This window comes from Vitis vinifera, chromosome 14 (assembly GCF_030704535.1).
Source record: "Vitis vinifera cultivar Pinot Noir 40024 chromosome 14, ASM3070453v1".
In the NCBI taxonomy this organism is placed as follows: domain Eukaryota; kingdom Viridiplantae; phylum Streptophyta; class Magnoliopsida; order Vitales; family Vitaceae; genus Vitis; species Vitis vinifera.
Window position 1 is genome coordinate 12,755,223 of NC_081818.1, and position 13,745 is coordinate 12,768,967.

At 37.7% G+C, this 13,745-nt stretch overlaps 1 protein-coding gene across 3 annotated transcripts in view; it reads right to left on the reverse strand.

Moving 5' to 3' along the window:
• LOC100244360 (protein CHROMATIN REMODELING 20) overlaps positions 1–13,745 on the reverse strand; it is a 119,897-nt gene that overhangs the window by 66,872 nt on the left and 39,280 nt on the right. For all 3 annotated transcript variants that reach the window (XM_010661870.3, XM_010661868.3, XM_010661869.3), the window contains 5 exons: positions 8,911–9,516; positions 6,796–7,085; positions 6,062–6,152; positions 5,769–5,984; positions 4,452–4,571 (listed from right to left, as the gene is read on the reverse strand). In XM_010661870.3, the coding sequence (XP_010660172.1) occupies positions 4,452–4,571; positions 5,769–5,984; positions 6,062–6,152; positions 6,796–7,085; positions 8,911–9,516 (1,323 nt within the window). The remainder of the gene's footprint in view (positions 1–4,451; positions 4,572–5,768; positions 5,985–6,061; positions 6,153–6,795; positions 7,086–8,910; positions 9,517–13,745) is intronic.

The following is a 13,745-nucleotide window of genomic DNA, read 5'->3' on the forward strand; positions in this document are numbered from 1 at the left end:
TCACTGCACCCATCACTAATACCACACCTAATGGCGTTGCACCTATATGTGTGTGCTAGGAAGGCTCATTCGTGTGTGAGATCCCTCATGATGTGCCCTTGGTGTGGCCATGCACGATCCACCACTCCACCTTTAACCGAGTCATGCATACCCCCCCCACAAAAGGGAAAAAATACCAGTCCAAAAATTGAATTTTGGCCAAATTAAGCTGAGTCGAGTTGGGCCAAGTGCTGGCCACACATGCCAGCCCGAGTGTTTGTACTATCCATGTGTGCTAGCAACATGTGTTGGGTGTCTACCCACTACCAAGTCTCTACACATCCTATTGCAAGCCTCAATTCCCCCAAGCCTCACTCATAGGTACAAAGTGCTACCACACAAGGCTTTGGTGCCGCATCATCCAAGTCATGGTCTTAATAGTAAGGAATATTGAAAGGACTACATCTACAATTTCTTTGTTCTATGGAACGCTTGATTGTCATTTTTTAAAAAGATTAATTGCTAAGTTCAAACATCATACTCCATTCTGAGAGATTTTAAGATCCTCTATTACATTAGCAAAAAATAAATTTAAAGAGCACTGGGAAGATCCTAGTTCCTGATTGCATCCGGTATCAATTTTGCAAAGATTTAATGAAGAGTTCTTTGCAATGCATTATCAATTCATTCTTGTAGGTCAATAAAGAGAAAAAAAAAAGTAGAAAGAATTACTCGAGATTTCAATTAACCATGGAAAGCCATTTAAACTTGAGGTTTAGTTATTTTTCAAGTCGAGGGAAAATAACGAGATGAATCCCTAAGATCTACTGGAAAAAGGAATTTAAGGAAAAATTTGAACGAAAAAAAAAAAAGAGGTAAATTACTCTATCAAAGGTATTTAGATAATTTTACAGTTTTTTAGGTTCTCTAATATCATAATTAGTAAATATTCAATATTAAAATTTTCTTTGGAATTTGGTAAGTTTTAGAATTCTCCTCAAAAGAAGTTTCCAAACTTCCTATTTTTTAAATTAATCTCCTTTTTCAAGAGTTTCTATTTGTGTTTTTACTATCTAGAATTCCTTTTTTATTTGAATCTCTTATTACAAGGAGTTTCTATAAAGTAAATTTCTAATTTTAAAATGAAGCTTCTAGTTTATTTTAAAATAAAAGTCATAATAAATTACCATTATACATTAGGTTTATATTTTCATGATTTTATTTAGTTTTTAGGGATTTCTAAAGCCTATAAATAAGACTAATTGATGTAAAACGAGACAAATGATTAATGATAAATATTAATTTGTCTTGCAATTTTCAATAATGAGATTCCATTTGTTTTCCTTCTAGGTGAGACTAGAGAGTAAGTTTCTAATACCAAAAACATTTTCATTCTCTTTTAAATTTAATTTAATTTTAGATGATTTAATAGTTTTAGGAAGAGAATATAAGTCCTAATAAGCTTCTATACAAGTTAGATTTCTTGTTTCATAGTTGTATTCAGTTTATAGGGTTTTGTAAAGCCATATATATATATATGGCTAACTAATGTAAAATGAGATTAACTAATAATGATGAATAATATTAAGTCCTTTTGCATAACTTGAAATTTTAAGTGGTAACCGGTAAGACTCCATCTACTTCTCGTCTAGGTGAAACTCCTAGAAGGCCATGGTAAGTGTCACACACTCGAAAATCACCCTAAAATTTTCACCTGGTGCGCAGTGCTAAAGACCCTTCCTTAGCCAACCTTCTCTCCCAGCCTTCTCAACACACACACAGCAACAACAAATCAAAGGAAACAGGGACACAACGAGGTTATAGGAAATCCTTCCCAACTTGTATTAATCTCAACTACAAGATACAAAATTGCTTCCCTGAGTCAGAGAGCAATACTTACATCCCAAGCATTCAAAGACTACTTTCCCTCTTCTCCCTCTCTCTCATCTCAAGGCTGCAAGAGCCCTTTTAAAAGACTCACCCTGCAGTTTTTCCCTTGGTGGTTATGCAACCGCCCAGAACTGCCCTGAACTGCTTGCACAACCACCCACCACCCAGATGGTGGTCTGCTGAGAAACCACCCACTTGCATCAGCATCAGCAGTGACTCAGCCCACTACCAGTCCATGCAGCTGACTGACTTGATCACTAGCTGTCCTAGCTAGTGCTCTGACTAGCTGCCATCTCCTCGAGCCTGCCTCATCAAGTTGCCGGAGAGCCCTCCCCTAACAAGCTGCCTCCTTCCCCGCAAGGTGCCTTTTGTGACCGGGTGCCCACCAACGCGTCTCTGATCAAGGCTCTTGGAACCAAGCAGCATGCACCACTAGCTGACCAGGCTGCATCAGTGTGCCTCCCCCACACTGATGCGTGAGCCCAAGCCATGTCAAGGTGTCCATGGCCTGGGCCTGTTGCTCCCACTCATTAGGTTTAGCTTCAACGAGTCATGGCATTGCGCCCATGGCTGTTCCCTCTTGGTGCACAGGGCATTGCGCCCCTGTGCTGTGCATAGGCGTCATGGTGTGAACCAGCTACTTGTCTGATGCCCCATCTGGCCATGGCATTGCGCCCATGGTCTTCTTGGCTGGCTCGCTTGCACAAGGTTTAGGCGCCCTCGTGCCTACGCGGGGAGGGGGTAGGCCGCACCATGCCCCGTGCTGTTGCAGCCACGGGGTGCATGCCACACACGTCGTGGAGCCCATGTGTGCATGCTTAAATGCCATCCGTGTCCTAGGCACGCCCAAGGCCATGCCAGGGTGCCCTCTTGGTGCGGTCAAGGCTCGCCCTTGGTGCTCATCCCCCTTGAGACACCCACACCCCCCTTAAAGAGCAATACGGGCCGTTTTCAAAGTTTCTGGAGGAGACATCAATATGTCTGAGGAGACATAATGAAATATTTAAATAAATACAAATTAATTTAAATTGCCAAAATATCCCTCTGCACCACTCCATGGCCCAAGTGCCTTCATGATGCGCGCACGGTGCGTGTCTGGCTCGCCCACGGTGCGCGTGCGGTGCGCGTCTAACTCGTCTGTGGTGCGCGCGGTGCACGCTTGGCTCGCTCGCGATGCGCGCCTAGCTCGCTCGCGGTGCGCGCACGGTGCACGCTTGACTTGTCCGCGATCCCCACACTTAGCTCCTGGGGTTTGAACCACCAAACCTCCAGGCTTTCCTTGCTTTCCGCCTAGGCTCTCATGGGTGCAAGGCCTACCCATGAGGCCTATTTCTCCGGGTCTGAATCAAGTGGCTAAGGGGCTGACAGTAAGACTCTTAAGTTTTCTAGCTTTCTTCTCTTTCCTTTTCCTATCCTTTTTTTACCCTCACTATAATTTTATTTTTGTTCTCTCAAAAGATAGAAGCCCTAACCCACCTATTTGATTGCAAACAACCACCTTAGGGGGTTGTCCAACATCACATGAGAGAGGAGTTATTTCTTAGCGTGGCAGAGGTCAAGGAGATAGATATTGTACTCACTGTGGATGCAACAATCATGTTTCTGAGAAGTGTTGTACTCACTTCTCTTCTAAGTGAAACTCCTAGAAGATCATAGTAAGACTCTCAAGGTTTCTATCTTTCCTTTTCCCATCCTTTTTTTTTTTCCTCCCTGCTATAATTTTAATTTTGTTTTCCTCCCGAAATCTTATAGATTGAAGCCCTAACCCACCTATTTGATTGCAAATAACCAGCTTAGAGTTGCCCTACCTCACGTAAGAGAGAAGTTATTTCTTAGTGTGGCAAAGGTCAAGAAGATAGATATTGTACTCACTATGGATGCAACAATCATGAGGCTGACATGTATTTGGCACAGTTTGGCAAACCAGATTTGGCAAATCAAGCTTACTTTGATCATGATGACCAATCATCTACTTCAAAGGCATCTGGCGCACTCATTATGAATACAAATCATCTTCTGACTTCACGAAACCGACTAAGTGGACCTTCATCTACACCTATAGCTATTGTTGCAATATTAGGTACACCAACTGCTTTCTTATCGATATTCAATTCTATATCTTGGATTGTTGACTCTAGAGCATTCTCTCAAATGATAGGTAATGAATCCATTATTAATCATTTTTCTCCTTTCTCTAAAGAGTCCTCAGTTTTGCTTATGATTGTTGTAAAACTCAAGCCTTGGCTGAAAGAAGTGTTTCCTCTGTTTGTTTGCCTTTTTCATCAGTTTCATATTTGCCAAAGTTTCATATTAACTTTTTATCTTTTAGTCAGCTTACAAAAAAGCTTAACTGCTCACTCCCACCATTCACTCGAAATAGCCATGAGAAAATAATGTTCATATTTTGAACAAATGCTGGGACTTGGTACTACCAGAGACTTGTATATACTCTCCTCTTTCTAATCCTTCTTTTACACACTCATTCAGGCATTGCACATGTACAAGTTTGATAAGCCATTTTTATTCTCTAAGAACTTCTCATGAAGAGAAAAAGGAATGATTGAGAGAAACGAACGCAATACCTGAAAAGTTTTACCAAGCCCCATGGTGTGAGCTAGAATGCAACCAAGACCTTTATCACCAGATTTCACTTTTCTAATGGACTGGATAATATTTTCCCACATAAATCGTATCCCTGTGATCTGAAGGAATGAACAAGATAAGATTTCATTAAAACAAAAAAAAACAAAAAAAAAACAAACAAAACACCAATATACTAACACCTTCATGATCATTAGTTTAAAGGAGGCCATCAAACAAGCACTTTACAAGAAACAAGTATTTTACACGACACAAGAACACCATTATTAGAGATAAAAGGCTAATTTTAAGTAAACAAATTTAAAGGCATACTTCTTGTTACAATTTTCCAGAATACATCAGCTCAAATTTATGACATCTCAACTTTGTTTTAGTAGGACTAAACCAAGCAGGAAAGCAATAGTCCCAAGTTATCGTGGCAGGGTCAAAATAAACACAGGCAGTTTAGGATATCTGGATTTTGGAACAGTTTCTATCCTCTCTGCCTCTAGTTCCTCTGAGTCACTGGACCAAGTTGAACAAAAAATTTCCAACCTTACTATGATGATGATTTCTTCTCTCTTTTCTTTACCCTTCTTTTGGCTTATGTATTTGGAGAAATGGTGTAGGAAAAGTCTTGACATGCCATCCAATCTTCTAATAGCAAACAAATACTTTAAATGGGGAACAACACTCCATAACAACCAAAAGTGACAAAGCAAGATTATTCTTGCCAATTTCAATTTTCTGTGCAGGAATATCAAGGCCAGCAGGCATGAGGCACATAAAAGTCAACAAAACTCTGGCTGCCTTGCGGTTCATATATTCTTTAACCCATGCCAGTATGTCCAACAGTTCAAATCCATGACAGTCAGAATTGGCTGCATGCCATCTCTCTATTGTAGCCCCTCATGTATCAATAGACAGATCACTAAATAACTAGCAAATTGTACAAGTATCCAAATCAAATAAAGAAAGTTGTCTATCAAACCAAGGAAGAAAAAACCCTACACTTTCAATTTTATAATAGGGAAGGAACTTAGTTGGAATGAAAAAAGAGGACAGCAAGGACTTCTGAAATGAAGAAAATTAAAGAGAGAGAGAAGAGAAGAGGGCAGAAGGGATTTAAAGTAGAAATAAAACAATTAAACAAAGTCAGTTTCTAAGAATGTCCTATTTTGGAAACAAGAAGACATTTGAAAGTTGCAGGAGGCATGATTGAAAGGGACACATTAAATTCAAGCCATTTTGAAAAAGCAATCTAGCTAAATAGCAAGGATCCCAGAAGAACACAGATACATGTAAGTTTAGGAAGAAACCTGATGGACTTTCAATTTGGCAGAGATGCTTGGAGGAATCCTCACAGCTTCTTCACCTTTTTCCCTCACAACATTCACTATATAACCTTTCGAAGCATCACCTAGAACTTCAACACTAGTATCCTCTGATAAATTACCATTGCAACTTGCAGCATTCATCATCTTGGATTTCTCGGAAAACTGCACTTGTAGAGACTTGAGACGTTCTTGCCGTTCCTAGAAATAAAGGGAACAATTGACAACCCAGCACCCAAATACGAGTTTGAACTGAACAATTCAACAACCAAATTTACCTTTTCGATTGCAATTTTTCTTTTGGTCTCTTCCCCTAACTCAGCATCATCAAGAATCCTCCGAATTTTCTTTTTCCTTCTTCGTTTGGAGCTGATACAGAAAAGGAGTAACTATATAGTTATATTCAGCACAGAATCCTGTTAAGATTTGTTTGAACAACTTGAAAAATACTAGTACAAATCTGGAATGTCATTTAAAAGCCAAAGAATAATAACTTAAAAGCTCATGGCCAATCTCCTAACAAGTTCAGGCAAGAAAGGAGGTGTAATGATGGTTAGGCATAGCAGGTCTAAACATCAAGAGTGAGGCTTGCACTTTCATTTCTTAAAGCTAGATTCCGATTGAGCTAAAAAATGTGGTTAAATGAAACTCATGGTACCAAAGGAAACCCCATAAAACTTTAACACTAATGAAAACTCCTATTAATACAATGATGAATCACAAAACCAAAACAGAAAGCCAAAATCAGGAAACCCCACACAACTTTAAAGTTTAACACTCATGAAAACTTATACTAATTCAACCATGAAATATCACAAAATTAAAACAGAAAGAAAAAGAATACAACCACGATCAAAAAATTAAAACAGGAATTCTGCATTAGAGAAAAAATCAAACCAATTTTTGAGTTTTGATACAGAAAAACCTAAAAGAAACAAACAATGGAAATACTAATGCTAAAACATTATGAAATACATTAAAAATCCCAATCACAATCAATTGATCTTAATACCTGATTGCAACATTGATATCTTCATCTGAATCATCTGAATCACTATCAGAGCTAGAAACTGTCAGACTACTAGATCCAATGGCTTTTTCTAACTCCGAAGTCAATTGTTGCAGAAGACTTGGAGAGCAGCAACAACATTGCCAGCCACTTGCTTTGACATCTGACAAGCATTCTTCGCCGATGTTCCTCTTTATACACGTAATACAGAATAATGTTTTACATGACTTACAACCTACCAAGTCATTGCTCCGTCCACACCATCCACAATAACACTCAGAGCAATCAGGATCCTGCCACAGCAAATTATCTCACTGAAAGGTAGAGTATAAATACTACAGAACATTGCCATACAATCCAATTCAAATAGAAATCTGACAAATCCAACAATCAAGCAGTAATTATAAAATAATAATAGTAGCAGAGGCAGTAGTAGTGGTGGTAAAGACACAGCTACTGTGCAAGGTATGTTAGTTGCAGTGTCTAAGGGAGGAGGAAGAGAATATGAAAGAAGAAAACTAAGAAAAAAGGAAAAAGAACAAGAAAGAACAAATTATAATTTTTTTCAGTTTTTTAAGTTCCAAAAAATTGACTGGAGGGTTTCCAGAAGTGGAGCCAGTACAGAAAGGTAGCCAGCTTCAGATGTAAGTTTCCACAGAAACTAGCAGATATGTTTCTTGAAATTTTTACCTCATAACCTAGAGGATTTCAGCACATAAAGAGTGAAAGAGGAAGGAAACTTGGCAATGCTGCTTTGAATGGTGTCACCAAAAAAAGGGGCAGGGCCTTGGGAACTAGATTCTTGGGTCAAAAAATTATTAATATTTTAAGAGATTTTGATTGCCACTCTATTTGGAGTTCTAGGTTGGCAAACAAGACAACTAATAGCTTGGCCTAGCAGCCTCCTTGTTGAAGGCCTTTGTTAGGGATTTCCTGCCCCAAAGCAACAGTTTCTTTTTTCTTTTTTTGGAAGGAATTATGCCAGTTTTTTGGTGTAGTTGACTCGAGGAGAATGTTGAGTACAAAACCAGCATTTTGTTGCATTGAAGTAGTAAGAACAAGCTCATTGCATTGAGGACAAATCTCTTTGTCCTCAGTGGTGCATTCTATGCAAAGGAAAAGGAGAATCGATTCACCACCTTTTTCTTCATTGCCCTTTAACTATTGGGTTTTGGCACAAGCTCTTCAATCTAGCAGGGTTGGATTTGGTTCCACCACGAAGTATTGAGGACATGATGATTGTTGCATTTAGAGGTTTGGGGAATTCAATTAGAGGCAAGACACTTTGGCAAATCACTTGCCTCACTTTGTTGTGAATTGTGTGGCAAGAGAGAAACGCTAGGATTTTTTAGGATAAAGGGAGATCGAAAGGGATGTTATGGGATTTACTTCATTTCTATTCCTCTCTATAGGCCTCTTGTACTGCTGCTTTTAAAGGAGTTCCTCTTAGTGTTTTACAACTCAACTGGACTGCGGTTTGTGACTCAAAAGTTTGAGATAGTTGGGGATTATCTTTGTATATAGTTTTCTATAGAGGGGTATATACTTACATTGACCAGATTCTATATTTTGAGGGAAGCACCTCTCATCCTTCTCTTGTATCTTCACTACTATTAATACATATTTCTTCATTTCTGATTTTAAAAAAATAAAAATAAAAATAAAAATAGTAAGAACAAAGAAGGATGAGAAACCTTCCAACAAGTACAAATGGTAATGTACTAATGTTGGGTGTTTAATAGATGGTTTATCTAAATCTCTTTCTTCTTGCACCAGGTTCGAAGCATGATTAATCCTTCTTTATATTCCTATTTTTTATTGGTATAATTTTGCTTGTTTCCTATAAAAGAAGTATTATATATAGTTGAACCAACAAGATACAAACATATAAACATATATTCACACCTAACACTTTTACCCAAGTCCATGTAACAGAGACTATAATAAATCTAAAAGCTTAAAAATTAATATTTTGAGTTAAATAATCTATGTTTCACCAAATAATATTCTAGTTTTACATTAAGCATAATCATTAAGCCAAACATATTTGATATTCTGCTCATCAAACTGCTAAACTGTTGAAAGCAACACATGTACAACACTCAATACAGTCCATACCTTAACATGCATCTTTCTCTCAATTAAACATTTGCAATCCCCACAGATGATTACTTTCAGAAGAGGATGACAGTGCACTTCAATAGCCACTTTATTACAAGCAGTGCAGTGAAAATTCCCATTCATATGCTTTGAAGGAAGAGAACCAGAACCAACAAAATCACCTTCAGTTTCTTGCAAAACAGACTGACCCTCCATCTTAGTCATATTGTTAACAAGAGAATTGGATACATTGCCCACCTCATGAGTTTCATCATCACTATCTATGATAACAGTCCGAAACCTCTTATTATCAACATCAAGTTCCCCATTGTCATGTGAACGCTTGAATCCTTTGGTTTCAGTTGAATCAGGCAAAACAGAGCCAGAAAGCACCGAAGAATTGCCATTACTTGCAGGCCTTTCTTTGTCAAGAGTGTCAGGCATTTCAAGACTTTCCGACACCTCAGTTTTCGAACTTTGACATGCACCATCATCATTATTATTAGATATACTTACCCCGTCCCCACGAGTTTTCTCTCTCAAAACAGCCTGAGAGTAGTCATTCAAAAGCACAGAATTGTCTAAGATGTTTTCTGCCAACCGATCTTCTTTCTGAATGGTTTCCTGATACAAGAACAGAACAAACAAAGCATGCCAAAATGAGGGACAGGTACTTATTCAACAAGGTGCACAACACCCCAATACTGAAATGACATGTTTAGAAATGACACTCCTAAGCAAACCTCTTTTCCATGCTTACATCAATTATTAATTATAATTAAACCTACATAAAGTGAAGTAACTTCATCTGTTCATTAAGCCTTTCCTCTTACACAAATGAAGCAGTTTTCAATATATAATATTGCTGATGCAAAGCACATTGATAAGAAAGGAAAATTTGTGTTCATATGGGACTTTCTTTTTTCCTTATTTCAATTTCATTATCTATATAGGAGCATTTTAATAATTTTAAGAATTAGGGCCTCGAGGGCTGGATCTAGTGGTAAAGCATTGGGTGAGGTGAGGGCGGTTCCAGGTTCCAATCCCAGCAAGAAGAAACATAAAAGTTTAAAAAAAAAATAAAAAGGAATAAGTTAACTATCAAAATAAAACAAAATAAAATAAATAATATTAAAGATTATAACTGTTTGTATCCAGGTCAGCAGTCGTTTGCTTATGGTCTAGTTTCTTGATAGGTTAGTTAAGATCTCTTATATAAGCCACTGCAGTATGTAAGATTTCCAATGCAAAGCACATTATGAAGGGGAAAAATGTGTTTAGGGATTTCCTCTTCTGAACAGTTGACCACCAATGCAAAACCCTTGCTAGAAAGATCTTAAGAATTCATGAATATAGACACTTGACTAATGAATCACTTTTTTAACATTGCAGCCATTATTGCCTAGATTCTCTTTAAGAATAGTATTTCTGTAAATAAAGTTTCAACCCAAAACCAGCTACTTTAACTTTTAAGGCAAAAATTCCTTCTTCCATAATTCTAAAGCTCTTCCAACTTCTAAGTCTTGAACTAAATTCCCAAAAAGGCAAAATTAGTTGCTGTCCAGATATTCTAGCAACCTATTTTACAAAATTTCAGAAATTCCAGCAATCTGTCCAGAAATTCCAGCTTTTTCTCTCTTATAATTCCACTTCCTGAAATTTCGGCTTCTGTAGAAACCTGAGAGACCAAGCAACAGCTGAGCTTTCTTTTCCTCCTGCTTTGCAACATGTCATTTTCTCCTTCTACCCCAGACAAGAGGTGTTGAGCATTGCAATTGTGTGGCCTTTTCTCTCTCAACCATTCTCCATGCTTTAGTAGATCTAATTGTCTGATTGTGTTCCCTGATGGCAAAAATCATTTGGACTGCAACTATCATTTGGAAGTCAAATACTTCCCAGAAACACAAAGCCTTTGCACGGTTAATGGCTAATAAGAGGGTTAATACCACCAACCTGCTTCAGCTTTAACACTAACAACTTTGGTTGCTGCATTCTATGTATGAGGAGTAAGAAGTCAGTAAATCATCTTTTCCTCTTCTTTTTTACATAAGAATAATGGCAAAGGTTGATCTCCTTAGCCAAAATCACATGGATTGGTCTAAGGAATACAGATATGTTGGCCAACCCATTCCTAGCTTTTGATGTGGGTTATTTGGCTTGAGAAGAACACTAGAAATTCTGAAAATTTGAAGGCACAGTATTTGATGTCGGGAGAAGTGGTATCACCTCAGGACTTTTTGAATGACTGTTAACAAGGAGTTCAGTGAAGCTCCATTCAGCATTTTTTTCTTTTTTTTATCCTTTTTTTGATAAGCAAAGAAACATATATAGATATATATGAAAAGAAAAGATGTACACCAGAGTACACAGGCTATATATAACAGGCACAAAGTGGCAGACCACAAAAAAGAAACAAAAAACCACTCTCTCTCTGTCTCTCTCTCCCTCTCCCTCTCACACTCACAGTGTGATCCCAATCAATCTACAAAATCAATCAAAGGCATTGAATCTTCTTTATGTGCATCCCAACCCAAGTAACAGATTACTTAGGAACAACCATTTCAACTTATTCTCATACTGCTCCTCATTTCCAAACTCTTTGGTTTCTCCTTCCAAAAAGTCCCAAAAATGCACAGTGAAGCTGCTTGCCAAACCTTCTTCCATTTTCTCCCTACAAAGTACTATGCCAGCTTAAAAGAGTTTCTTTGACTGAGGAAGGAAGCAACCAAAAACCACCAGAACAGCAATTGTCATAGAACCCTTGACATGGTGCAATGAAGAGGAATGTGATTGATTGATTCCCCTTCAATTTTACACAAATAGCATCTATTCGCCAACAGTTGTCCTCATCTTTGAGGCAGGCTTAATGTCAAGACCAATGTTTTCAGAACCGGACCGGTGATCGAACCGAAAAAGTTACCGGTTCACGGTTCACTGATCGGACCGGCGGTCGAACCGGTGACGTCATAAATATATAATTTATATATTATTAAAATTAAAAATAATTATAAAAATTTTAAAATATATATGAATAAATTAAACATCAATAATATTATTTTATATCTTTGATATTATCAAATTAAATCATATTAATATTTTAAATTTTATTAAATGAAATATGTATAATATTTAAATGTGAATATATAAAAAAATGAAAATTTAAACTAATTTCATAATTTTAAAAAATATTATATTATTTTTATTTAATATTATAAAAAATTTTAAAATCTAATATGTCTTGTTTTGTTTGGTATATTAGATAATAAAATACATGTAGCCGAGTGGTGTCCTAGGTGGACTATAGTACAGGGGGTGGTCCAAGGTTCAAAACTTCTTGGAGTTTTGTTATGTTTTTTTTCTTTGATATTTAGCAATCCCACATCGAAAATTGAGAGGAACAAGGAGTCAAATGACTCTTATAAAAGCCATCCTCAGCAAAGGCTTTAGATGGTCTTGTGGGCTCAAAACTCAGCCCACAGTAAGTGGAATGGGTATGTGGGTTGTGTCATAAGACAGGCCCAACATGTGCTTTAGTAAAAACCATTTAAATTCTATGGAATCCTTTCATCAATGAGAGGATAATATTTTCATTTTGTAATTTTTTTTTAAAAAAAATTAAAATCATTTGAACCGGTCAGTTCGTCCAGTTCACCGGTTCGAGCGGTTCAACCCCGGTTCAATCTCAATCCGGTCCAAATGATCGGATCGGACCGGAATGGTGACCGGTCGACAGTTGGACCAATCGGACCGGCCGGTCCAGTCCGGTTTTTAAAACATTGGTCAAGACTTTTCCCCTATTGGCTTCCCAAGCAAAAAAAAACCCACTTTAGTCAAAACCCGAGAATTCCAAGTGATGCTCAAAGAATAGGGGATTGACCTCAACTCCAACAGACAGTAAAAGGTTTTCATTGAGAAAACACCATTCTTCAACTCCTTCCAAATCATCCGATTGAAATCTTTCCTCCTCAATAACTTATCTTGCAACCTTGAGAGAAATGTCTCAGCAGCTTCCAACTCTCAATCATTTAAACGCATAGAGAAATGCAGATTCCAATAACCCCCCACCCTTATCTCATCCCAAGTAACTGCCACCCACACATCTTTTATAGAAGCTGGTTAACCCCACCCTCTAATTAGCTTTTTACTAGGGTTCTTTCTGGTGTTTCTTCTTTGTAGTTCTTTTTCCTTTCTGTAGAAGGGACTCCTCATCTTTCTTTGTAAGTTCCTTTCTCTCTATTTATTGTCCATTCAGAAGACTAATAATAATGATAAATAAATAAATAAGAAAAAATGCAACCTTATCATGGATTTAAAAGTTTCAAAATTTTCCAGCAACTGTCCACTCTTTCAATGGTGGACCTCAGCGTCCTAGAGAAGCCACAGGCTATACCTTCTGAATCCATGTATCCCATTTCCATACTCCCATTCCCCTAAGAAAAGCCAAGTCCCTTTCCACTTGGAAGTTTCTACTCCCCATAGATTTTGATTCAGTCAAGCCTTCCATCAATGCTAGGTTCTGAACCTCTATTGCCAACTGAACCAGATGGCTTTGAGAAAGCCCAGATCACACTACCACTTTGATCTTGAATCATTCCATCAAACTGTAACTAGAGCAAGAAAAACACCTATCAAAATTTAGTTTGGAACATCCATAGGTCCCATACTGCACTAACCCTAACCAAAGTCCTACTAGCTCTACCACTCCAAGGATCTCTCCAATTCAACATAATAATGCCCAGAGGAGTAAACCCAAGAACTCTATAAAAACTAAGCTCCACAATCAAGTAAGATAGTAGATAATTAAGGAAGCAAGTGGGATCCACTTCTCTAAAAATCCTGTCATATGAAGCCAA